Here is a 25,000-nt window from a genome sequence, read left to right as displayed (position 1 = left end):
AAAACTAGAAATTTAAGAAATAACAATGGCAAACGTTCACGCTGCCTGAGATGGACCGTTGATATCTGTAGTGTCTAATCAGCGCGGGTCACTCGGGATAAATTAAACAGGCGCAAAGGTTTGGTTTCACTGACTGGTAGCTGGTCTATCATCCTTTTCTCAGAAGATTTATTCCTCTTGTCACAATGGAATGCGAAAGCAAAGACTCTTGCTTAGTCGAGCTTTTATGAATTAACTCTAGCCAAGTTCTAAGAATAGAAAGTCGATTACTGTTTCAGTACCATTTTCATATTTAGCAGGTCATGTCTAGAAATAATGAAAAACAGTCCAGTTTTGATTATGCCTAGGAAATGTGACAAATCAGGACACTAACTTAAAATAGCTTAATTGATCTTTTTTTAAATGGTTGTTTGCAGTTAATTGGTTTTTTTTTTAATTATTTTTTATAATTTGTTTTCTGAAAGCCAACTTGGCCTGTATATTTGTTTGCTTCTTTATTTGTCAATCTACATATTTTTTTATCTTACTATTTTTCAGTGCTGAAATATTTTTCAAGCTTTTCGTTTGAACTTCATCAATCAAAATGAAAGATTCTTAGGAGGCGGCGTCGACAAGCGCCACCTTGTCAAATGGTTCAAGGTTTACTTTTGAAAAGCAAAGCAACACATGGCTTTCACCCAAGGATACCAAAGATGGATTAAGTTACTTTAAGTTCGAGTCGTGATTTGTCACATTGTCTAGACATGGTCAAAACTGGACTGTTCTTATTTTTTTCTTAAACGTGAAATGCAAACTATGAAAATCGTAGGATGACTGAAAAAGAATGATTGTTATGAACAGTCCACTGCAGGCGGTGTGAAATTTTATCATTGTTATTTCTTAAATTTCTATTTTCTTTCTTTTTGAAATATTTAATTATGCTTTCAATTCACTTTTACATTTTATTTTATGTCTATTTTTTTATTTTGTTTTAATTCTTATTTCTTTTTTTTACGCTCCACACTCTATGTGAGAGGATGATTAGAGGGCATTTGCGATCCCATCCGCCTGCGAAATATAATGTTGGGGAAAAGGTATATGTGCGCTTGCCAAGGAAAGGGGGCGTATTAAAAGTGCCGCAAAAAGGCGTTATGATTTAGAGGCCAAAATACTAAAGCGGAACATTCATCGCCATGTATATAAAGTAGCCTACATCTCTCCTGTGACTGTCAAAAAGTCGGAGAGGTGGATGCCAGTTGATGAAATAACAAGCCTTACCCTCGGAGAAGAGAAGAGAAAACAAAGAGTGCAAGGATAACAAAGAAAAGACAAGAAGCGCATAGACGTAGGTACTACATCCCAATGGAACAAGATGATTACCAAAAAGTAATTGAGGAACAGGGTTTCGATATCCAGTATAATCCGCCTGGAGATGGATCCTGTCAGTTTGCAGCTCTAGCGAACCAGTTATCTGCTTTGGGGATTTTCAGATCGGCTGAAACGATGCGTGAGGAAATAGTACGTTATTTGCAGACTACTACCGTTGATAACGAGGGTTTTCCGCTTTTGGAGTTTCTTCCGGAATTTAACTCTTGGGAGCAATATTTGGAATACAGCAGCAAATCTATTTAATATCAACATTCAAGTCATATCTACGCTTGGACCTGGTGCGGAACACTTATTTGAACCCTCTTCAAGCGTCCCACTCGCTACTGTGTTTCTTGGTCATTTCGCTACTAGCGAGCATTACGTGAGCCTTGTTCCTTGGTTTTGCGATAGTCAGAACGGTGGGCCTGAATGTGATGGCAAAAGTGTCCAGGGCTCAGGGTCTCATAGCGAGACTGACGGGGACACAAGAGAAATTGATGAAATTGAGAGCGACACAGCTGGTGTTGGTGGAAGAAGGGACATAGATGGATTACGCGCACGTAGAGTGGACAGAAGCCGAGTTGGTGAAAGTGACACAGATGGAGTTGGTGGAAGTGGTGGGAACATAGATGGAGTTGGCGGCGGTAGTGAGAGCATAGATGGTGTTGGCAGAAGTGGTGAGGACACAGATGGAGTTGGTGGAAGTGTTGGGAATATAGATGGAGCTGGCAGAAATAATGAGGACACAGGCGGAGTTGGCGGAAGTAGAGGGGACAGAGACAAGGATTTACTCACAGCAGTTTTTGAACAACGATGTGCTGGAAACTATTATCAAAATTACCTTGCTGGCCTTCCCTTTTATGAGATCGTCTTTAAGAGCTGTTAATTCATTCTTCAGAGCAACAGTAAAGAAGATGCCTTGCCCTGAAGTATACATTCCTGAACTTGGCGAGAAAAGCGTCGTTATAAGCATACGAAAACTGGTAATGCTGAAGGGGAAATGTAGTAGTGCTGTTCAACGCCTTCGGGAAGTAATCAATTCCCCTAAATGGAATCATACATGGGTGAAATTAGTTCCACGAGAGTATGGTTGGTTTGAAGTAGCTGGAATTTTTTGGAGGAATACCGGAAACACCAACATGTAAAACTGAAGACACCACTATAATTGCGTTATCCAATATTGCTGTTTTGTTTGCTGCTGTTAAGGCTGGTTCTCATTAACGCATTAGCATAAACATGAGTAGACATACGCAGACGCAGTAAGATGTTCGTAATTAGCGCCTTTTGTTGGAAATTTCCCCAAGAAAAGTGCTAATTATCAACATTTTACTGCTTCTTCGTATGTCAGCTTATGGCTATGCTTCTGCGCTAGTGAAAACCAGCCTTTACTGTTATCATGTTGACTATTTTCATTGTTGTGATGTTATACTTTGGTTTTGACCCTTAATCGATGTTTTTGATCTGTATCGGTAATTGCACGAACAGAAATCTGTTTCGGTTTTCAAATCATGTTAGGCAATCAGTTGTTTCCACTGGATATTTATTAGCAGAAGCATGTGATATGCTTCTGTTACTAGTCAATATTAGTTTCGGTAGAAACCCAGTGAAATCGCGCGGCCTATGGCTTGATACTTAGCTGACGAGGTCCTAGGCCAAGTTGGCTAAAATGAGACGATATTCTGCAAGGTTGAGCAGAATAATTGTTTTATTATTCAACAAATAAAAACGGTCACGTTGTCCATATCATGTAGCGATTTTTTGGTGATATTTTTAGTCATGGTCGTAAAAAGATCGTCATTTGTCATATATACATGACAAATATATAGCAGTCTACATAAGTTACTATTATTCGTCAAAAGTCTTTCAGAATGCCGAATAACCAACAATTACAGCTTCTCTAGCCTTAAATCCGTTTCGTTGACAAATTCGATTAATTATATTCAGAGTTTTGTAAGGGGGAAGCTGTGCTTAGTATGAGGTTTGATGTTCCCGTTGACAAAGTGCGTTTTGATCTGCATAATCGTTGTGTATGTATGGCTTCTCATTAAAAAAGAAATGTAAATTTCCTTTGAACTGTTCTAAATGAACGTTGTTGTGGAGATTATATAACTAATGCAATGAATCAAATTGTCAACATTTCAAATTTTGACGATTAAACCATTGCTTGAGATCACAGCCCGTCTTAAATCTTCCGGTAGAATGCAACAACAAACTTTGTCTTCGAAGCTCATGAAACAATAAAAAAGCTCACAAAAGTGCAAGTTATAGATACGACTAATGATATTATTACATTTGTGGCCAATTGTTATTACATTTGTGACCTTTATTACATTTGTGACCAATTGTTATTGCACTTGTGACCTTTATTACATTTGTGACCAATTGTTATTACACTTGTGTTCTTTATTACATTTGTGACTTGTTATTACATTTGTCCCTTCAACAGAGGCCTCTCAGAGGCATGGGAAATTAACACATGCAAAAGTTCGCTCAACCGCGATGATGGCATGTACCTGCCCCAAGAGTACAGGGCCTTGGCGTTATTGGACAAGAACTGATTTTATAATATATTGTTTTTCATAAGCATCTACGCGATTTTAAATGCACTTGTCACTTCGTTGGATATTTTTATTACCCCTGAAGAAGCTTATGTCAGTAGCCGGCGAAACGTTGAGATTTCAAGATCTTTTTTCAATAATATTTTTTAACCAGTGTAACATTTTCATATTTTACCATGCAACCACCTGGTTACAAATCAGTTTTTAAAATCTCATGAATTATCAATAGCGCAACAACTAAAACCAGACATAAAATGCATCTTTTAAGGCAGACGTCAATGTTTCTTATCATGTAAACAAATAAGTTTATGAATATTCCACAGTAACTTCGCTTTTGGGAAATGGCCTAGTCCACTTTGTACACAATTCTTTAACGTCCCGTAAAAATACTTTGAACAGGTCTTCCTTACTGATGTTTACTCCGCTAAATAGGAGGAAAAGTGCTGTTTGCGAGTACCAAAAGTTCAACTTGGCAAATTACTTATCCAATGTCCTTCCTGTATATTATTATTAAACCCATTCTCATTCTCATTACAAACTGTTTCGAATGATACTTTTAACGATAACACCAGCAGAACCCTCAAACATATACCTTCCTTGTTCTTTTTAAACGCCAACACGACTGTGGAGAGCGGAGCCACTCAAACATATCCACTTTTGAAGGTGTGAAACAAAGAAGATTTTTGGACGTCAGTATGCTTATCAAAGATCATATGAATCAAAGTTTCTGATGCTTGTAGAGCAGCATATAGGGTTTCAAATTACTCAGAAGCATATATTGTAAGGGGCATGAGCATGTGTCAGGTAAAGTTAGAGAGTGTTCGCATGATAACTGTACGACTTTCGCTCATTACCTCTTATCACTCTATATTCGTTTACATGATATAGTTTGAACACTATATTCATACCGGCATATGAATGAAACTAACATGGGAATATGAAAGCATGAATGAAACTCGTACGGGTATATGATACGTCAGGGGCCGTAGCAGGCCCGAAAAAACTGAGGGGGCACAAAGATTTTAAGCAACTTGTATTTCGGTGTGGCACGGGCCCCATTTGAGTGTGACAAACTTTATCCGCTCCACCCCCCTATCCCAGAGCCATCAATGCTGTTTCGTTAGTTAAGTTCTCTGGATTAAATCTTGTCGATCAAACAGAATGAGAATAGAACCATCACAAAAAAAAAAAATTGTCGAGCGTTATTTATGAGATCGCCTTTTTCAAAGCATGTTCATATATTTTTTTCCTGTAGGTTTCCTAATAATGACACTCCAGTAACTATCAATTTGACTGGATTCCTTTCTGCTTTGCGCGTTAACCTGCACTTGGTTCCGAAGCGGCCACAGAAACGGTCAAACAGTGTAGAAATGAATATGTGCGTCTTTCTTATGTTATCGTTTTTTTCCTTTTTTTCTGAACTGATTTAGATTGTACTGTTACTTGTTTTGTTCCAAAAGCAAGTCATTGATACGTATCAGAGTCTCCTTCCTTACAAACTGTTTTGATTAGAAAGAACTGGACTGAGACAAACTGAAACGGCTACAAAGGAGGTGACATCTATCCAAGTTCTTCGTTCATGCTTGAGTGCTGCCCAAATTCTCACGTCCCCCCTGACCTCCCTATGTACTCAATGTAGGTACATCTCGCTCTCTAGGGAAGGGTTTTTGAGCCGTTTTGGGCTAAGAACAGATAAAAATTTTAAGCATTGTGGTCTTGAAATTATTAAACTCATTTGCCTTTTTATCTTCTTTGGCTTTTAGTTCCTCGCCAGCTAACAGTGACTTCGGACAAAAAGACGTTTCAAGCCGATTTTTTTTGTCATTTGAGTTGTTGGCGTTCAGATATAAAAATTGCATTGGTTTGAAGCTTAGTTACGCCACAAGAGAGCTAAGAGTGGGACAATTACCATATGCTTGAAAACGTCTATTTTTTTTAAGATAAGGTTTTTTCAAAGGCCAAGTAAAAAATGGGAGAAAGACAACAAGACGACGAAACACAACTAAATTTTAATGTTAACATGACTTTGTCTCAGATCTTGGGTAACTACATCGTCTGAAAGAATTTACCCGCTATTTGTAAAGCTTTTCACAAAATAAAATGATCTTAAAGTCATTGGCATGCTTGAACAAGCTTTATGAGTGATTGACTAAAGATAACTGTTTCGGTTTCGGTGTACGGAGCAATAGTTGAAATCGCTTTGAGTGCCATACAATTCCTTTTAATTTTATCCGCTTTCTCGTAACTACAATTTAGAAACGTACTGTTTCTGCTCCTTCAAGCACTATCACCTCTCAGGTAAGCAGTATCACGCTAAATACTCTCGTTTCTTTAACCATCTAGTTAGTTTTCAAAGAGATTACAAGCCCAAACTTTTTTGTTTCAACTTTAATTACACTAAACTATTAACAACATCATAGCAAATGCCTTGTGCTATCTAGATCGGATTTCATAGGCTTTCTGTATTCACCAAAGAGGAGAGCTTGCTTAGAACACAACTTCCACGGTTATATCATTGGAGGTGTCAAAGATCTTGATAAAAGTCGTGTTCAGGTAATTGTTGTAGTAAAATGCGCCCGGTGTCTCTTTTGAATCCGTCAAAGCTTTTGCAGCTTCCTCGTTGGTAGCCCCAAACTTCTGCGGCAGTGATTTTCCCGCGGCCCTCACGGACTGTGGGTTGATAGTTCCAGGCATGCTGAGGTAGTAGAAGGTCTCACGTGGTTTGAATTTGTCGTACATGCGTTTGATGCGAATTCGTTGGCCCCCAGGAATTCCTAGCGTGAAAGAAAAACAAAATATAATCATGGTAAGCGAAAGTTTGATTCTCTCGACATCCTGAATTTGAAGATAACATGACACAGTCGGAACATCTTCGCTAGTTTCAAAACTGGTTCCAGTTCCTTTTTTTTCTCTCATATCCACTTCAAGACGACAGTAATTTTTTTGGACAAAAAGAAACAAAATTTCAAGACTCGACGAGAGAAGGAATTTTCTATGTTCCAGGAAATATTTCCGAGGTTTTATTTTGACAGAGTTGCCGGCAGTGTGTACATAAGCTTACCTTGATGAGAGATCTGAGTCAGCCTGTATTTCCCTTCTTCCTCAGCGCTGTTCGTGACGCCATCGTCGTCAAGATACATCACATACTTGCTGTCTCGGCCTGGATAGATGCTGAAGGTGACAGGGTTCATTTTGCCCTGATAATAGAGCTCCCCAATGTACTGCTCCAGCTCCCGTTTGGGGATAATAGCTCCCTCTCGGATGTAAATGGCACAGTTGTCCATGGTGGGGTCGTCCCATGGGGCGAAGAAGTCGAACTCCACCCCTCCATCCACGGGAGCACCAAGTGGCATCTCGTCGTCTGTGAAACGATACCATTGGCTTCCTGACGGAAGGTACACAGGCCGGCTCTTCTGACCTAAAGCAGGGGTACCAGTAAAACAAGTTTCACTGGCAGGCTAAAGTGATGGATGGTTAGTACAGGTGGTTTGTTGACTGTGTCGCCAATTGACTTCCTGTCTGGCTGTTTGTTGGGGTAGGTGTATGAGTGGATGAATTGGTAAGTTAGTGAGAGAGTGGATAAATAGAATTAGTATAGGGTTAGATGGGAAAATGGCACACAGCTTGGCTGTTTGCGTAAATGATGGGCGGTAAAATGGATCTTTGAAACCCCTGGGGAAGGATGGGAGCAAAGGGGATGTAGGACTTACAAATCAATCAGTAGATTGACTGTTAGGTTACTCAATGCCTGACGGTTGTATCAATCAATTTGTCTTTGAATGCTTGATTTTTGATTGATTGGTGGTAGGAAGACAAAGAGCTGACCTGGATTGACAATTGGAGCCACCAAGATGTCCTTTCCCAAGAAGAACTGATCGTCCAAGCGATTAGCGGTGTAGCCATTGTATCCCCAGCCATGATCATCATCAGCATATGGATCATTGTGAAATTGTCCTGTTGAAGAAAAAACAAAGTCACTTTGACCACGGAAAAGACACCAGTACATGGATGCTGTGTGAGATCCAATACATGTCAGCAAGTTCTTTACACTGGACGAAAAAATGGATTTACTCGAGTTTGCGAATTGAGCAAATATGTGGCAGATTTAGGGCTCTAAATTTGCTTTAACTTTGGTTTGACAGGTAAAGCCTGCGCAAACTTGAATGTTTGTTTTGTAGGAATTTGTGTACAAATGTTAAAGAAATGTAATTATTTGCTCGGCATTTGCGTGCTATGCAAATCTTTAATGTTTCCGCAGATTTGCTCAAATTTGCTTCACCGCAAAGATAGCAGTTTGACCCCAACCGCAAATGCAAGCAAATATGTCGCAAAACCAATAGTTTGCATTATTGTTTGAACTGATTTTCAAAGGATCAAAATACGTACATGTGCATTTTATTTACTCTCTTTTGCAATGGGAGCAAAAAGGAATGAATTGCCGGAATATGACTTTGTTGTAAATTTGCAAATTTCCTTGCTCTAAATATTCATATTTACCTGGGAGTAAATATGGTGATTTACATCATCTTCGTTTTGTTGTCATAGGCAATGTGCATATGATATTTGTTACACGTTTTACTGCTGTGGCAAACTTTCAATGTTTACATAACCGTTATATTATTGAACGAAAACTGCACTGGTATTCGGAAGCTTTTGAGTTTCATCAGCGGCAACGTCCTACAATGAAACCAACAAATGGTAAACAAAATGCTTGGGCCTTCCTCGTTCCCAGGATCTTTTCAGAGGGGCTATTGTCCGCCATTTTGAATCACCCCGTCGCAAAGACCCTGGAAACGAGGCTTTGTGAAGATGAAAATTTGGTTATCGACGGTTTGAAATTCGCGCGGGCGATGTGCTCTTTGCCATTTCTTTTCGTTTTCGGACGACCAAGGTTTTATACGGCGATTCCTTGACATCTGTGCGGGTGAAATGGCAGTAAGAATCGACGAAATCCGAAAGAAAGGGCAACGACCATTCAGGCCATAACGTCGGGAACCAGCCCTAATAGTTTTACAGTAGTTCGCCACAAACACACACGCCAGTGTCATGAATGTTGAATGGTCGGTCTTCGGAATATTCTATGCCTATTTCAAGTCCACGATTCCCACTAATTCCAAGGCGACCAGAGAAACCTAGCAAGAATAGACTTCGCTAGCTGCTTGATATGGAACCGTTGAATCTAGACTCATACAGCTGTACGTACTGGATTCTGATCAGGGAGTTCAGAGACGGTGTTCGAGAAAGAGTTACGACCAACGCCAGTAGCATTAATCGATGAAGAATTCATGGCAGAAATAGAGGCCTCCTTCCTAAAGCAAACGGAGTTTGCCGAATGGCCGAACAGCTACATGTGGATTGGGACATTCCAGTGTAATAATAACTGGATATGCAGCCTTATTCTACCAAACCTTGCTACTGCACACCACATTGCTTGTGCAAGGATACATGTAACTATTTCCTATGACAATTGGATAACAAAGCTTCTCACATGTTATTTGTCACTTGTACAGTGTATTTTGTTTGCATGTACATGTACAGGTGTATGCGAGCCTTTACAAAAAAATCCAATTGTCTTGTCGGGTATTCTATGGTAAAGTACTCAATGCATTACTAGCATTTGTCATGGAAGATTATTCAGCTACTATACATGTACATGTTGAGAGCTGGCTATCTAAATATGCTGTACCAACCATTTACGTGATAGAGTTGATATTGTCAATATTTTCAATTTCTCCCCATAAAACCTCAAATTTTATTTGATAAGTACTTAGTCTACATGTAACTCATACGGTAACAACACAAAAAGGACATCCTGGAGATTTTTTAGTAAAACTTTTGTTTTAATGAGCAGTTTTCTGTATGATTGCTCCACTGCTTTAATTGGATATGGTAAAACTCACAACATCATGTTTTTAGTGCTTTGTGGCCAGGAACCCAAGAGAAAAGAGCAAATTATAGATGAAATACAAAAACTCAAGCTCAGTAACTATTATTACTGGGTTGCCGTATGGCAATCCCAGTCGGAAAATGGGTAGATTATTTTTTACTGGGTTGCCGTATGGCAATCCGAGTCTAAAAATAGATGGCATTTGTTCGGTGTTTTTTTTTTTTTTCTTCCGTGTCGGTAAAAGTCTTGCCTCTAACTCCTCTGGTAAGTGGTATCTTTGTGCATAGAGCTTTCTGCGCGTATTTTCTTAGGATCGAGAGGGTAGTGGAACTGCGTAGATTTCTCTGGTGGACACAGTAGAATCATTAACTTAGCCTGCAATGGCGTCGAAAGTCATGTAACGCGAATGGCGTTTTACTGGATCCTTAAACAAAATATACGCTTATGGAGCTCAATAATGGAAAGTCAGTTGGATAAACTACGCAGGCGGTGAAAACCAACAACTGGAATCTCAAAAGCGACGAGTAATGGACTTCGACAACAATCTGTCGCCCGTCGAGCAGAAATCAAAGTGAGCTGCATTTCTAAAATAATATTTACCAAGTGTGCTGTTATGTAGAACACTGAAACCAAATGGAAAATTCTCTGGTATCTTATGGGTTCAACAAAGACAGAGAACGAATGGAACACCTTAAGTGGATCTGTGATCAACTCTGCACAGTCTTCAGGTAAAAAAAATTGGAAATGTGACAGCCAAGAATTATTTGAAAGAAAGCTTGTCGTCTATTTTGTGCTTCATTATTCAAGGAAAGGTTCTTCATGGAAACGGTTTGATCCTGAAATTTTAGTTTGCTGTAATATTGCGCATATTTGACACGATTGAGTTTTTTCTCTTCACGCACGCAATAATAGCAAATATGTTGTTTGTTTCAAAAAAATGTTCGCTGGAAAAGGTGGCCTTTATGAATTCGTCATGTTTTATGATATGTGTGCTGGATAGTTTTTATGGCAATAGTAAAGCATTTTCTTGTTATTCAAGGAAAATGTTCTTCAGGAAAGGGTTTGAACCTGAAGTACATGGTAATTTGACACGCTTGAGTTTCTTGTCTTCACGCACGCAATGAAATAGGAAGAGGTTTTCGCCTCTAAGAGCAAATATGTTATTTGTTTCAAAAAATTGTTCGCTGGAAAAGGTGGCCTTTATGAATTCATCATGTTTTATAATATGCGAGCTTAACTGGATAGTTTTTATGGCAATAGTAAAGCATTTTCGTGTCAAAATGAGATTAGCGTTTTTGTGTTGTGCTAACTTAATTAAATATAAATATACATTCTGCCTCGTGAGTTTGTTATTCTCGTTAACCAGCAATGGAAAGTCATTGCAACGCGAATGGCGTTTCAGTGCATCTTATGTTGTTTGTTTCAATAAAATGTTTCGCTGGAAAAGGATTCTGTGATATTTTCTGCCTTTGTGAATTATAATATCATGTTGTGCATTGAATTTTCGAGCTTAAGGTTCAAACGTGATAAGGGAGGATATTTTTAGTACAACTCTGTAAGCAGGAAAGGTTTCATGAAAATAAACAGGTCTGTTGGAAGCGTGCTTGAGTTTCAACAAAATGAGCCCCAAAATCAGCAAAAAATTGACGCCGGTGAATAATAAAGTAGCTGCTATTTCCAAAATGATGGAATTACCTGGTGATAAATAACCTCGTCTTGGAGAGTAAATTTTTGACTTTGCAGAAACAATGGTGGGCGATTGTGATCTTTGTTTTGAATTCGCTCATTTATTGTCAAACTTTATAACACTTGACAGAAAAAGAAACTTACGAAAACCCGGTATCTTGCCATCATTTGACACAGATGCTTCACTGTTTGGCAAGTAAACATGCCGCGGTAACTTACTAGTAATCACGGCGCCCGCTGAATTCCGGCGATGTCACTTTCGATTTTGCGATTTATTTGTGCAGCCAAAACGTACAATAACAAAATTGAACGTAGCAAAAATCTCCCAAAATGTTTGTCGCTGATCGTAACTGTTTATATTCTGTATTCACGGTTCAAAATTAATGTTGTTTTCATGTTGTAAATATGTTATTCTCGAGCGACCGTCCTGGAAACTTCCATCTGCTCTTTCTAAAAACTGTGTATCAATATTTATTTACTTTTGCATCAATATTTGTTTTTGCATAAAGCAAGCTAACAAAATCTGTACCTTGCTAAGTTCGCATTTGTTAGCGTTAATAGTATTTTCGGTCCAATGCTTCTGTTTTACGAAGGCGTATATGTTTTTGGTCACCCATCCAGACACTAATCCCGCCGGAGAGGGCTTAACTTTAGTAAACTTTAGTATTACAAAGCTGTGAGATGCTCAGAGGGCACGCATAAACTTGTGGTGAAAAGACGTTTATCAACATGTCAGCCCAGAAGCCAATGTTTCTCACTTCCCATTTATTTTCTTCAATCTTTCTGGGTTCAGTACTTTGCTAGTAACCACATGTCTTCTCAGGCTATTTACCCAAGGCTTCTACCACCGCGCACCGGTGGCTCAGTTGGTTGAGCACTTGGCTGTCACGCGGGAGGTCGTGAGTTCAACTCCGGCCGGACCAACACTCAGGGTCTTTAAATAACTGAGGAGAAAGTGCTGCCTTTGTAATTACATCTGCAAATGGTTAGACTCTCTAGTCTTCTCGGATAAGGACGATAAGCCGGAGGTCCCGTCTCATAACCCTTGTTCATTAACTATGTGGGACGTTAAAGATCCCACACACTATTCGAAAAGAGTAGGGGACAGTGTTCCCGGTGTTGTGGTCTGACCTTTCCAGCATGTGGTCGGCTTGGCAGGATTAGCTTGAAGGGCTTCTGTGTGAATGAGACCACAATTGTGTATAACAGCCAGAAGTCAGGCTACTTAGCCAAGTGCTGGAACCTCACTCAAGCTCAAGCTCAAGCTCAAGCTCAAGCTCAAGCTCAATACCAAAACAATATCGTGCACTGTTAGAGCTACATATTACGCAAGAACAGATTTTTTTCGTTGTACGAACGTGTGAGAACCTGTGAGCCAAAGGGCCTCTGCTGGTATGACTTCTGGGTGACCCCTTAAATGGTCTTAATGACCCCCAACTTGAAAAAATTGTCTGGAACGGTGCACGTACCACAGGCAACCCAGTGTACCCTCACGGAGGGTCTAGTTTTAGTTTTTTTTTTCTATGTCGGTAAAAGTCTTGCCTGTCACTTCCCTGGTAAGTTGTGTCTTTGTGCATAGAGCCCTCTGCGCGTATTTTCTTAGGATCGAAAGGGTAGTGGAAATGCGTGGATTTCTCTAGTGGAGACAGGAGAATCATTAACTTAGCCTGCAATGGCGTCGAAAGTCATGTAACGCGAATGGCGTTTTAGTGGATCTTTGAATAAAATATACCCTTATGAAGCTCAATAATGGACAGTCAGTTGGATAAACCAGGCAGGTGGTGAAAAAAAAAACACCTGGAATCTCAAAAGCGACGGGTAATGGACTTCGACAACAATCTATCGTCCGTCGAGCCGAAAACAAAGGGAGCTGTATTTCTAAAATAATATTTAACCAAGTGTGACGGTTATGTAGAACACTGAAACCAAATGGAAACTTCTCTGGCAACTTATGGGTTCAACAAAGACAGAGAACGATTGAACGAATCGAACACCTTACGTGGATCTGTGATCAACTCTGCACAGTCTTCAGGTAAAAAAAATAATTGGAAATGTAACAGCCAAGAATTATTTGAAAGAAAGCTTGTCGTGTATTTTGTGCTTCGTTATTCAAGGAAAGGGTTCTTCATGGAAACGGTTTGATCCTGAAATTTAGTTTGTTGCAATATTGCGCATATTTGACACGATTGAGTTTCTTCTCTTCACGCACGTAATGAAATAGAAGGGGTTTTTGCCTCTAATAGCAAATATGTTGTTTGTTTCAAAAAATTGTTCGCTTGAAAAGGTAACCTTTATGAATTCATCATGTTTTATGATATGCGAGCTTAACTGGATAGTTTTTTATGGCAATAGTAAAGCATTTTCTTGTCAAAATGAGGTTAGCGTCTTCTGGTGTGTTAACTGAATTAAATCGTGAGTTTGTATTTGCCGTCTGCCGCGTAACCTTGATTTCCACTCTCAAAATTATCTCCAGAACCTACTTTTTGCGTAGAATAAGCTTTTGGAATGATGTTCTTGTTTTGCATAAAGCAAGCTAACAAAATATGTACCTTGCTGAGTTCGCATTTGTTAGCGTTCATTGTATTTTCGGTCCGATGCTTCTGTTTCGTGAGGGGTATATTGTTTTGGTCTCCCATCAAAACACTAACCCCGCTGAACAGGGTTTAACTTCAGTGAACTTTGGTATTACAAAGCTGTCAGATGATCAGAGGGCACGCTTAAACTTGTGGTGAAAAGAAGTTGTGAGGGAACTCGAAAATTATCAACATGTCAGCCCAGAAGCCAATGTTTCTCGCTTCTCTTTTATTTGTTATTCTTCAGAGACCGGAATATTGTAGTTCAATACCACACAATTCAGTGCCTTCTGATTTTCTGTAACACGTACCACAGGCAACCCAGTGTATGCTTCACGGAAGCATCTCGTTGATTTTATTACATGCACAAAATGGTCAATTTGGAAAGGTGGACACTTGTGGGAGGCTGTCACAGGTTTCCAGTTTGCAATTCCTTTAGCTGCATTATTCAGTTTCACTTACACCGGAGGATTGCTTATGAATAGCAGAGTGGTGTGTTACATCATTCACTGAAATGTACATGTAGCTTATGCATTGATTGATTGATTGATTGACTGATTGATTGATTGATTGATTGATTGACTGGTGTGAATATTTTCCAGGGCCTATCTCAACCACAAGCTGCAGTGCTGAAGGGAATTTTTTGAGGTGCAAGAAACAGACAGTCCACTGATTGTGAATTGTGATGCAATTGCAAATTAATGTCTTTATGTCAATACTTGGGTAGAGTAGTGTCATTGTTCATAATACACTGTATGAAATTAATCTTTTGACATGAACTGGGGTCAAGTGAAAATTTTCAGGTATCCGGTAATTATGGCAGAGTCGAATGTTCAGGGCAACAATCAGTGATTACCAGTGCTAATATAGGAATCGTTTCTCAATAATTGTTGACTAAAATCAAGAAAGGTTTCACGATCCTTTAAGTCTGAGAAGGTTGTCAGTGATCTTTCAATACTAAATACATCAAACATAAGCAGTAACATGAGTTTAAGTGATATCTTTCTAATAGACGTATCTGCACGTGGCATCAATGATTGAAAGATGGGTGTAATATAAGTACCACTTAATTGCATGCAGTTAATTTGTTATAGTATACAAATCTGTAGTATTTTCCATCTGAACTGGCGGGTGGCACGCCTCATACGGTTCGATGTAACTTGTAAAGTAGGTCTAACCATGCAGTTAATTTGTCATACAGTTGAACTTGTATACTAATTTGTAGTATTTTCCATCTGAACTGGTGGGTGGCACACCTCATACAGTTCGATGTAATTTGTAAAGTAGGTCTAACCATGTAGTTAATTTGTCATAGTATACTAGTTTGTAGTATTTTCCATCTGAACTGGTGGGTGGCGCACCTCATACAGTTCGATGTAATTTGTAAAGTAGGTCTAATCATGCAATTAATTTGTCATAATATAATAATTTGAAGTATTTTCCATCTGAACTGGCGGGTGGCGCACCTCATACAGTTCGATGTAATTTGTAAAGTAGGTCTAACCATGTAGATAATTTGTCATAGTATACTAATTTGTAGTACACTGTATTTTCCATCTGAACTGGCGGGTGGCGCGCCTCATGCAGTTCGATGTAATTTGTAAAGTAGGTCTAATCATGCAATTAATTTGTCATAATATAATAATTTGTAGTATTTTCCATCTGAACTGGCGGGTGGCGCACCTCATACAGTTCGATGTAATTTGTAAAGTAGGTCTAACCATGTAGTTAATTTGTCATAGTATACTAATTTGTAGTATTTTCCATCTGAACTGGCGGGTGGCGCACCTCAATTAATATTGCTATTCAACTACTCGGCAGAGCCAGCAAGCTCCTAAATTTATTAGAATTCAAGAAAAAAAATCAAAGGAAATCGTCAACGTGAAGGACCTCGCCCTCATCAGATTGTCTCAACTGTGGTTTTTTTTTACCTGGTTTGATCTCATCCATAAACAATGGTCTGCAGATGGGCTTTCCGCACAGACTGTTCTCGTACATAGCATCATAAATGTACTGGATCAGCTTGTAGCGGATTTCGATGTACTTCCGGCAGATGGTAGGTACGGGCTCTGGATACCTGTAAGGCTCCTGGTATGGCTTATAATAATTATCATAATGATTACGGAACCACGGCAGGAAAGCACCCATGATGGTCCAGCGAGAAAGCATCTCAGAGTCAACAATCTGTCCCTATTATCAGGAGTGAAAAGGATTTCTTTAATTTAAACAAACGAGAAAAACGAAAGGGGGAGGGGGAGGGGGGACATTGGTTTTAAAAAGGCAGAAATGGCATGCAACAAGGTTAGTTCACATCAGGGAAACCTGATCCTCGTCCTGACCTATTGCATTTAGCCATGCATTGTATGGGAATGAGCGGAAAAATGAACAAATGGCCGGAAAGGAGTTCAGAGGAAAAGGCAATAGAAACGAAATAGTTAGATAGGGATATCCAGCTACCCTTAGAATACATGTGCATAGAGAAGGCAAAAAAATTAGAACGATTTGCCAGACGTTTGTAAAACTGTACCTGCCAGGCTGCACAGAAACCGCCAATGTCGCATCCAGATACAGGCTGAGCCGACAATCCAATACCCAGAACCAGTGGAATGTTCATCTGCACGAACTCCCAGTTTGACGTACTGTCGCCTGTATGTGTAAAGGTAAATATTCTTTATCAAGGCCACATTGAATGAAAGTTTGCATGTATCATATTTCTAGCCTTGGAATCCATTGATAATGTGACCATTCAAATAAAAGCTACTGAGCAGCACTTTCCTGAACAAAGTGGTTCTCACATTTGAGTCTGTGGATGAAATGTGACCATTCAAATAAAAGGTGGTGGACAGTTCTGTCCTGTGGTGTCGTAAATTATGTTGTAAAGTGGCTTTTGGTCGTTGACGAGTTCCTCACGTTTGATTACTTAAATGAAAGCGTTTGAGGAAGCATTGCCGTTAGTGGTTCTGACGTTTATTTAAAATGTTTAAAGACCTGTCCAGAGTCCAGCGTAACGATGAACTCCAACGAAGCCTCCTCGTGCGATGATGAAGTGACGTTTTTTTGGCTGTAGACGTTGTAGTCCTTGGTAAGTGGCTTTGCACAGGTTGTAGTTATACAAGCAACGGATTTTTGCAAATGGCTTCTGGTCCTGATGGGTACTGGTTGTTGAATACCTGTCAGAAAACCAAGTAATAATCTAAAATTACGTGAAATCATATCATTGCAGCGGCAAAATACTAAGGACATCATCTTGGGGATTGGCTGTCCACCAATCTGCGAACGAATTTTAGTTGGTTAGAGGAACCTACTGTCACATGACCGTTGGCTCTATGCTCCTGCGTGGAAGGAAGAGAGGTAGTACGGACGCCAAAAACGGACAACTAACCTGGTCTCTTCATTATCAGAGAGCATCAAATCCATAGGGAAAGACAAAAGTGGACAGTCAGGCTGGTGAACGCTGGCTTTCATCGCTGGTGTAGTCATATCTTGCCAGACAAAATCTAGACCCCACTCCAACAGGTCACGGTACTGTTCGCCCCACCACTTTTGTACCTCCAGCCTTCCCAGGTCAGGATAGTGCCCCCATGTCAGGTGACCACGCCCATAGTTCACGTTACCAATATACGGGTCATGAGTGCCACTGCCATCTTCACGGGTATTGATCACAAACACGCCATTTGCTTTGCCAGTGTCCAGGGCTTTGTATGGACTGTTCTCGCCATTTTCATCCGTATTACAGCTGATGATGGGTGTGATGTTGGTACTGCATTTGAAGCCCCAGTCATGCAGAGCAGCGAACATTTCTTTGGGGTTCGGGAACTTGGCCTTACTATGTGTGAATGTGCGATAATTATCCTGCAAAAAAACAATTTTGATAGTCATGCGGATACAGGGGACGAACAAAGTATAGCGATGTTTCTCGTGACATGAGCAATTGTTATTAATATGCCAACCAGAACTTATAGTTGGCTGTTGAAACAATGACTTCTTTTGTTCCGTGGTTGGCAAACTTGAATATCGAAAGAAATGTGACGTCAATGTTTGTAAACAAGAAATATCGCTATAAACAAGAGAAAAATCGAGCGTTTATAACAGCACAACTTTATTTCTTGTAAACAATGCAAATGTACAACAATAAATCTGAAGACGCGTATAAACTTTGAAGGACCGACTTTTAGTTCATTTTGAGCAGATAAAAAGATTATGCGTTACATTTGCCCCTGAAAAAGATCCTAAATGAAAGTTAACGCTTTTTTCCTCATTGTGTTTTCAGGGGCTAGCGAAGAACTAGTGACAAATTGCTTGGAATCGACCAGAAGTTCCTAGAAGTGAGCTTCTATGACATAACGCCACCATCACACCACCGGCTTCGCCCAAGTTCTGATCACAGGCAAAACCTGGACAATGATTGCACTCCCACCTCGGGATATAATCTTGTCAACAATAGCAGGGAAAAATTCGTTTGCTGCGTGGCCCTTGTGAACAGCAATGAAATTCAAGTAAATAAATAATGCAGTGTTCCAAAGTTGAACATCTTAATTAATGCAGGACCACTTGATCACTAATCAGCCAATCACAATCGCCATCAGAGTAAGAGAAACTGAGGATGTTTAAAGTGGTACTATGACCAAAAAATCAGTTAACTAAACACCAAGTAACCCAAGTCTTAAGGCTTGATTTGAAAAAGACACCTGTTTATTTTAACTGAAATTTTCCTATTTAATGGTCCGCCGTTGCCAACTTTGAAATCTTGACAAAGCTGGGTCGAGGAGAAAATGGCCTCAAAAGAGCATAGGCAGCCCAAGTTCGCGTCACTAGAGAGCGTGTAATAATTAATTGCTAGTGCGAAGATGACTTTTGAGTGCAAGCGGTATTGGGTTACAGGCAGCCGTTGAGAATTTAAACGCGTTGTGAGACTTTGTATGGGAAATAAAATACCGTCGATTATGAAGCCTAAAAAAACGCTCGATTTAACGTTCGTGAGAAATGAAATGATGGTAGAACCAACTGGGATCTCGGAAAAAATCCGAGCCCCAGATGGGATTCGAACCCACGACCCTCCGTGATCTAGTCGGATGCTCTAACCACAGAGCTTGGGTCCGAGGTCAAATTAACTCCACCCGATGAGGTGCAGTCATTTCATGTACAACACTAACCCCATCCTCACAGCGACTTCTCGAACAGCTCCATTGTTACGAGCGCCGCTGTGGGGATGGGGTAAGTGTTGTACATGAAATGACTGTACCTCATCGGGTGGAGCGTTTTTTTAGGCTTCATAATCGACGGTATTTTATTTCCCATACAAAGTCTCATAACGCGTTTAAATTCTCAACGGCTGCCTGTAACTCAATACCGTTGCACTCAAAGGTCACCTTCGCACTAGCAATTAATTATTAGACGCTCTCTAGTGACGCGAACTTGGGCTGCCTATGAAAAGAGTCACTAGTTTGAGAGTGCAATGCGCGTGTACCCGCTGAATTAATATGCTGCAGCACGGGAATTTCGGGCTTTCAGACTTTTAAACTTGTGTTTTGCATATAATTATAATAAGCTGCGTTTACACGCTGAAATTAAACTACCTCACTTTTCCCTAGATCCAACCCTCTGAGGTCCAGTCGGTCAGTTTTGAACGTGAGTAATGGCGGACCGTGAAACCCAAAACTTGCACTCAAAGTAAACAGCGTTTGGATGAAAATCAAAGCTCAAAATTTTGCCATCCGGGATTTTTGCAAACACACTTTGAAAATTTGAAGAAAAAAAGGAAGTGATTTTTTTTAACCATAGTACCACTTTAACGATTTACTTGAATAATTCAAATCTTTATACACTCTATTATGTTTGATTGCACCATTATTCTCACCTTTTATACTTAACGTTGGAACTTTTTTCCGTGGTACAGAATTTTCATCAAGGAAATGTTTATTTCTATCTTACTAAGTGATAAACTATTGTCATTTCAAAAACAGTATATATGTTGCCAGAAATCCGTTCTCAGGTTGAGTCCGTCTTTACCTAGGTTAAATTGGTGATCCTCATTTTACCTAGGTTGAATACGCACCCAGATGAATTGAAGACACTTTCCTTAGAGCTAAATTGAGCATAGAGAAAAATTAGGGTCAGGTTAGGATTAGTTTTGGTTATTATACATGGATATCAATTGACTTACCATACAAAAGTAAATGGTGAGAAGAACTGAGTTGGGTTGAGCATGTTCGTCGTTAGTAGTGTGGTGGTGAAGACACAGTGTCCGAGTTCGAGTACTGGTAACTATATAGAGCAGTTCTTTGTTTCCTTTCTATCTTATAATGTTGAGACTGAATGGATAAGTGTATGAAAACAGAAACCAATAATATGATACGGAACATTAATTACGAGGATGTGTTGAGATGCGTAAGCCAGAGCTTGAGGGGAGGTATAGTTGTTTTCAGTCCTTTTGAGGGGTTGAAAGCTGTTTTAACTATAGGTAGAGTGGATATTCAACCTATAGGTAACATGAGGATTACCAATTTAACCTTCAAGGCAAAAACGGATTCAACCTGAGACCGGATTTGACCGACAACATATACGTCTTTTTCATTCTCGAGCTAGATTAATAACAATGTATTGCATACCTGGTACAATACCTTTACCAACAAAAAAAGGCGCATTAATATTAAAAAGATGCCTTTTTGCCTCAAACAGAGAGGTACTTGATCCCAAATGATGAGAAGTTTCAGCGGGAGCACAGATACTCTCAAAAATAAAATGCCCGAAGTTTATCTGAGAGGGTGGGTGTCTTACCATGATTGCCATCGGTATTGATAACGATAATGGCTCCGACGATAAACAGGAAACTGTTACCTGTAAATCCACATCTACATGAAGGCCATCGATGGGAATCCTCCACTGCCGGTATTTGAGTGCCACTTCCATCAATTTCCATTTTTCGTTGTAATTAGGACCATAACCACCTTGATGGTATCCAAACACGTGTTTAGGCTTAAGTTGCGTGCGTCCGGTCAGCTGTGTGAATTCGCTGAGCACTTCCGCCACGTGATCCCCAGCAAAGAAATAGTAGTCAAGCTCACCGTGAAGTGCTCCAAAGTAGTACTGGTCTCCCTGTCGGAAGTTTATGAAGGTCTGCGAGGTGTTGTCGACCAGGATGCCGTTAGCGTACGACGGCCCAGCGAAAGCTCCGTCGGGACTCGGGTTGAACTCAATAAGGAACGGCGAAGATTGGTACAACGGAGAATTGGGATTCAGTGGTCCTTGAACTTCGCCCTCAGGCGTGAGATCAGGCGCAGTGTAACCAAAGTTGTCATAGTTAAAAAAGGTCATGGCAGCGCCAATTTTCTCGTTACCGCCAGCAAGCTGACCATAGAAGTGTTGCTTGGGGACACGGCGCTTATCAACCGTAGCACCTGCTTTCTCACCAAAGCCATAGTACTGAGCATTCATGGGGGCCATCTTGAATTGAGCAATTGCTTCGCCATATTGACGGTTGACGTAGACGAGGTTGTAGTCCGCGGGGTCGGCATGAACGAGCTGCCCTGAACGATACACCGATAGAGCGTACTTCTTCAAATTCACGCGCACCTATTGAGGAAAAGAATTACGAAAACTTAGCTAATAAATTACTTTTTCAATTCAGTAACTGAAATTATAGTAGGTTTAGGGGAGGTTTGGTCATCCCTCTCTTATTGATAGTCTGCTGCCTTATATTGGTGAGCTTGGATTTTTCATGTCATATTCTAAAGTCGACATTCTTTTGATTAACCAGACGAAACTAGAGCGAATGTTTACTAACCTGGCCTCTAACTAGTTAGAAAAGATGTAGTTTGCATTTTTCATCCCTGCTGAGGAAGGCAACAGCAGTTGCCGAAACGTCCAACACAATATTTTAGCCAGTGTCAACCTTTTTATTATATTTTTTTTGATGTAGTTTGTAGTTTGCATTTACTTGCGCTCAACTCTTAACAAAAAATGTGGATTTAAATGATAATGACCTGGAGCGTCTAATTGTCCAAGTCAGTATTAATAAAGCAACGAAGCTCAGAATTCCTGGTCGGCGCCTGGTATGTACGTCTAAGCTCTCCATCCGAACTTTTCAAAGCGTTTGAGAATGAGATTGACAAAATTGACGCTGAAATCAAGAAATTTATTTACTTGGCAATGTTAACGGGAGTCTGTTGCTCGAGGCAACAGCTAATGTTTCCACGCACTATCCAATCTAAAAAGAATTCGAAAAATCGGGCCCCATGGATAACGAGGGAGTTGTTGCATAAAATGCGTAAAATAGATCTTCAGACGATTATGCCGTGTGGGAGAAATTTAAACGTGCCAGAAACCAGGCGAATACTTTTTCTTTTGTATCTTGGAAGCTAGCAGATGAAATCCGCGCAAAGTATGCAATCTTATTAACGAGTTACGTTCACGTAACAGCAGTACGTCGTCCATGATCCAATATTTGAAAAATCCAAGCTGATAACAGAACAAATACTTCGGACGATATCGCAGAAGCTTTCAATGAGCACTTCACAAATATTGCGCAAGTACTAGCCCAAGATGTTCCCGTTGCTGAAGAAAATCCCGAGTTTTATTTGTCGCCCACTGATAAATCGCTCTAGCTCTAAAACGCCTGGTGTCGGTGTTGCCCTTAATCCTTTGAGAAAAATTGAAAACAAAAACGCTGTTCTTGACATGATTCCTAGTAACTTGATAAAAATGCCGGCTGCTCGCATTGTTGAACCCTCGCTTACCGCTGTATTCACAAGGTTCATCCTCAAGGGGATTTAGTACCCAACGCAATGGAAAATGGTCAGGTTCACCCCAGTCTTTAAAAAGGGTATAAAATCGGACCTGCACAATAATCGTCCCATCTCCGTAATGCCAGTACGACCAACTTAAGCTACATCCAAATGATAATAAATCGTTATCAACTTGCCAGTCAGGGTTTCGCTCCTTACATAGTACCCTGACGGCTTTTCTTGAGGCGAAAAATAGCTGGTCTGTTAACATTGATAACAGTCTCTCGAACGAGGGTAGTTTTATTGAACTCAATAAGAAATTCAACACAATTGCTTATCACGACATCATTTTACGTAAGATGTCATACTTCCGGTGCTGACCAGCAAACTTATCAAGTGGTTTCGATCATAGCTTAGTGACCAGACTAAAAGATCTATTTTCAATGGCAAACTGTCAAATGCCCGTACTGTTACTTGTGGCGTTAATCGCAAGGCAGCATAATGAGTCCTTTGGGTTTTTTTTTTTGTAATGTACATCAATGATCTTCGTGACTGCCTGGGGAAGTTCGCACCGTACCCACAATGTTTGTCGATGACACAGTTAAGTATAATTTTGTCTCCTAAGACATTTGTCAAGCTTAAACTAGCGATAGACCATAAACTCAATAACCTTTCAGGGTCTGACCCACCCACTTTGCATTGCGCGCATATATTACTTCAGTCGCCATTTTCAGACTGTCCAAAGTAATCTGCTTCCATCGGACATCATACAGCCCATATAATTCTGTTTTCCACCGAAAAATAAGCTTTATTTATTAGAATTAATTCTCTTTGATTGTTTGCGAATGAATGGCTCTTAAAGTCGAGTGAAAATGGAATTGTTGTTGAACTATCTTCTCTCTTAATGGCAGCGATTGAGGTTGTTTCTGGAAAATGGAGAAATAATTTCTTTTACTACATTGCAAGGTACCACGAGTTGCGAATTTACCGATCATGCTGCTGTAAAATACTGTCATGCGTGACTTCCGCTGCCGGCAACATATTAACTGGAGCTTGATTTAACTAGAGCTTGATTTCGGCTTGAGTTCGGGGTATCCTACCCGAGAAGAGACGGCTGGAGGTGTGGGCGATAGATTGCCTGTGAAGTAAATTAAAAATGTACTTTGCGCAAAGTTAATAGCTGCGGGGAAATGGCGTTAGAAATCCCAAAACATTGATTTTAACAAAACAGTAATAGGCCTTATTCACGATAGCAGCCATGTTGGTTTTTAAATTGTCATTCAAATTAGCCATGTGTAATGCTGGGGGGCAAATATTGGAAAAAAGGCAAATTGCGGAAAATCGGCTCATCGAAACATTGAAATAACATTGATAAAAGTGCATTTTGGAATTTAGAATTAATAGCCTTTTACAATAATTTTATATCTTTGATTGCCTTTGACATTTTGTCTTTCTACTTCGCTATCTGCTCATTACTGGGTTGCCGTATGGCAATCCCAGTCGGAAAATTGGTAGATTTCTCCGTTTTATTTTTTTTATTTTTTTTTTCCGTGTCGGTAAAAGTCTTGCCTGTTACTCCCCTGCTAAGCGGTATCTTTGTGCATAGAGCCTTCTGCTCGCATTTTCTTAGGATAGAGAGGGTAGTGGAAATGCGTAGATTTCTCTGATGGACACAGTAGAATGATAAACTTAACGTAAACCGGCAATGGCGTCGAAAGTCATGTAACGCGAATGGCGTTTTAGTGGATCTTTGAACAAAATATACCCTTATGAAGCACAATACTGGCAAGTCAATTGGATACTGAACAAGACAGGCGGTGGAATCTTAAAAGCGACGAGTAATGGACTTCGACAACAATCTGTCGCCCGTCGAGCCGAAATCAAAGTGAGCTGCATTTCTAATAGTGTACCAAGTGTGCCGTTATGTAGAACACTGAAACCAAATGGAAAATTTTCTGGTAACTTATGGGTTCAACAAAGACAGAGAACGAATCGAACACCTTACGTGGATCTGTGATCAACTCTGCACAGTCTTCAGGTAAAAAAAATAATTGGAAATGTGGCAGCCAAGAATAATTTGAAAGAAAGCTTGTGTATTTTGTGCTTCATTAATCAAGGAAAAGGTTCTTCATGGAAACGGTTTGGTCCTGAAATTTAGTTTGTTGCAATATTGCGCATATTTGACGCGATTAAGTTTCTTCTCTTCACGCACGTAATGAAATAGAA

The 25,000-nt window shown here is 40.0% G+C and overlaps 1 protein-coding gene across 3 annotated transcripts in view; it reads right to left on the bottom strand.

Annotated features, from left to right (window-relative positions):
- Positions 1-5,898: 5,898 nt before the first annotated feature.
- LOC138002709 (alpha-glucosidase 2-like) overlaps positions 5,899-25,000 on the bottom strand; it is a 36,117-nt gene continuing 17,015 nt past the window's right edge. For all 3 annotated transcript variants that reach the window (XM_068848766.1, XM_068848720.1, XM_068848814.1), the window contains exons 3-10: positions 20,889-21,623; positions 17,434-17,903; positions 17,040-17,221; positions 16,579-16,697; positions 15,983-16,241; positions 7,731-7,859; positions 6,967-7,323; positions 5,899-6,679 (exon numbers count right to left, since the gene is read on the bottom strand). In XM_068848766.1, coding sequence (XP_068704867.1) covers positions 6,393-6,679; positions 6,967-7,323; positions 7,731-7,859; positions 15,983-16,241; positions 16,579-16,697; positions 17,040-17,221; positions 17,434-17,903; positions 20,889-21,623 — 2,538 coding nt within the window. In that variant the 3' untranslated portion in view covers positions 5,899-6,392. The remainder of the gene's footprint in view (positions 6,680-6,966; positions 7,324-7,730; positions 7,860-15,982; positions 16,242-16,578; positions 16,698-17,039; positions 17,222-17,433; positions 17,904-20,888; positions 21,624-25,000) is intronic.

This window comes from Montipora foliosa, chromosome 1, assembly GCF_036669935.1.
Source record: "Montipora foliosa isolate CH-2021 chromosome 1, ASM3666993v2, whole genome shotgun sequence".
NCBI lineage: Eukaryota > Metazoa > Cnidaria > Anthozoa > Scleractinia > Acroporidae > Montipora > Montipora foliosa.
This window is presented reverse-complemented; position numbering and strand designations above follow the sequence as displayed.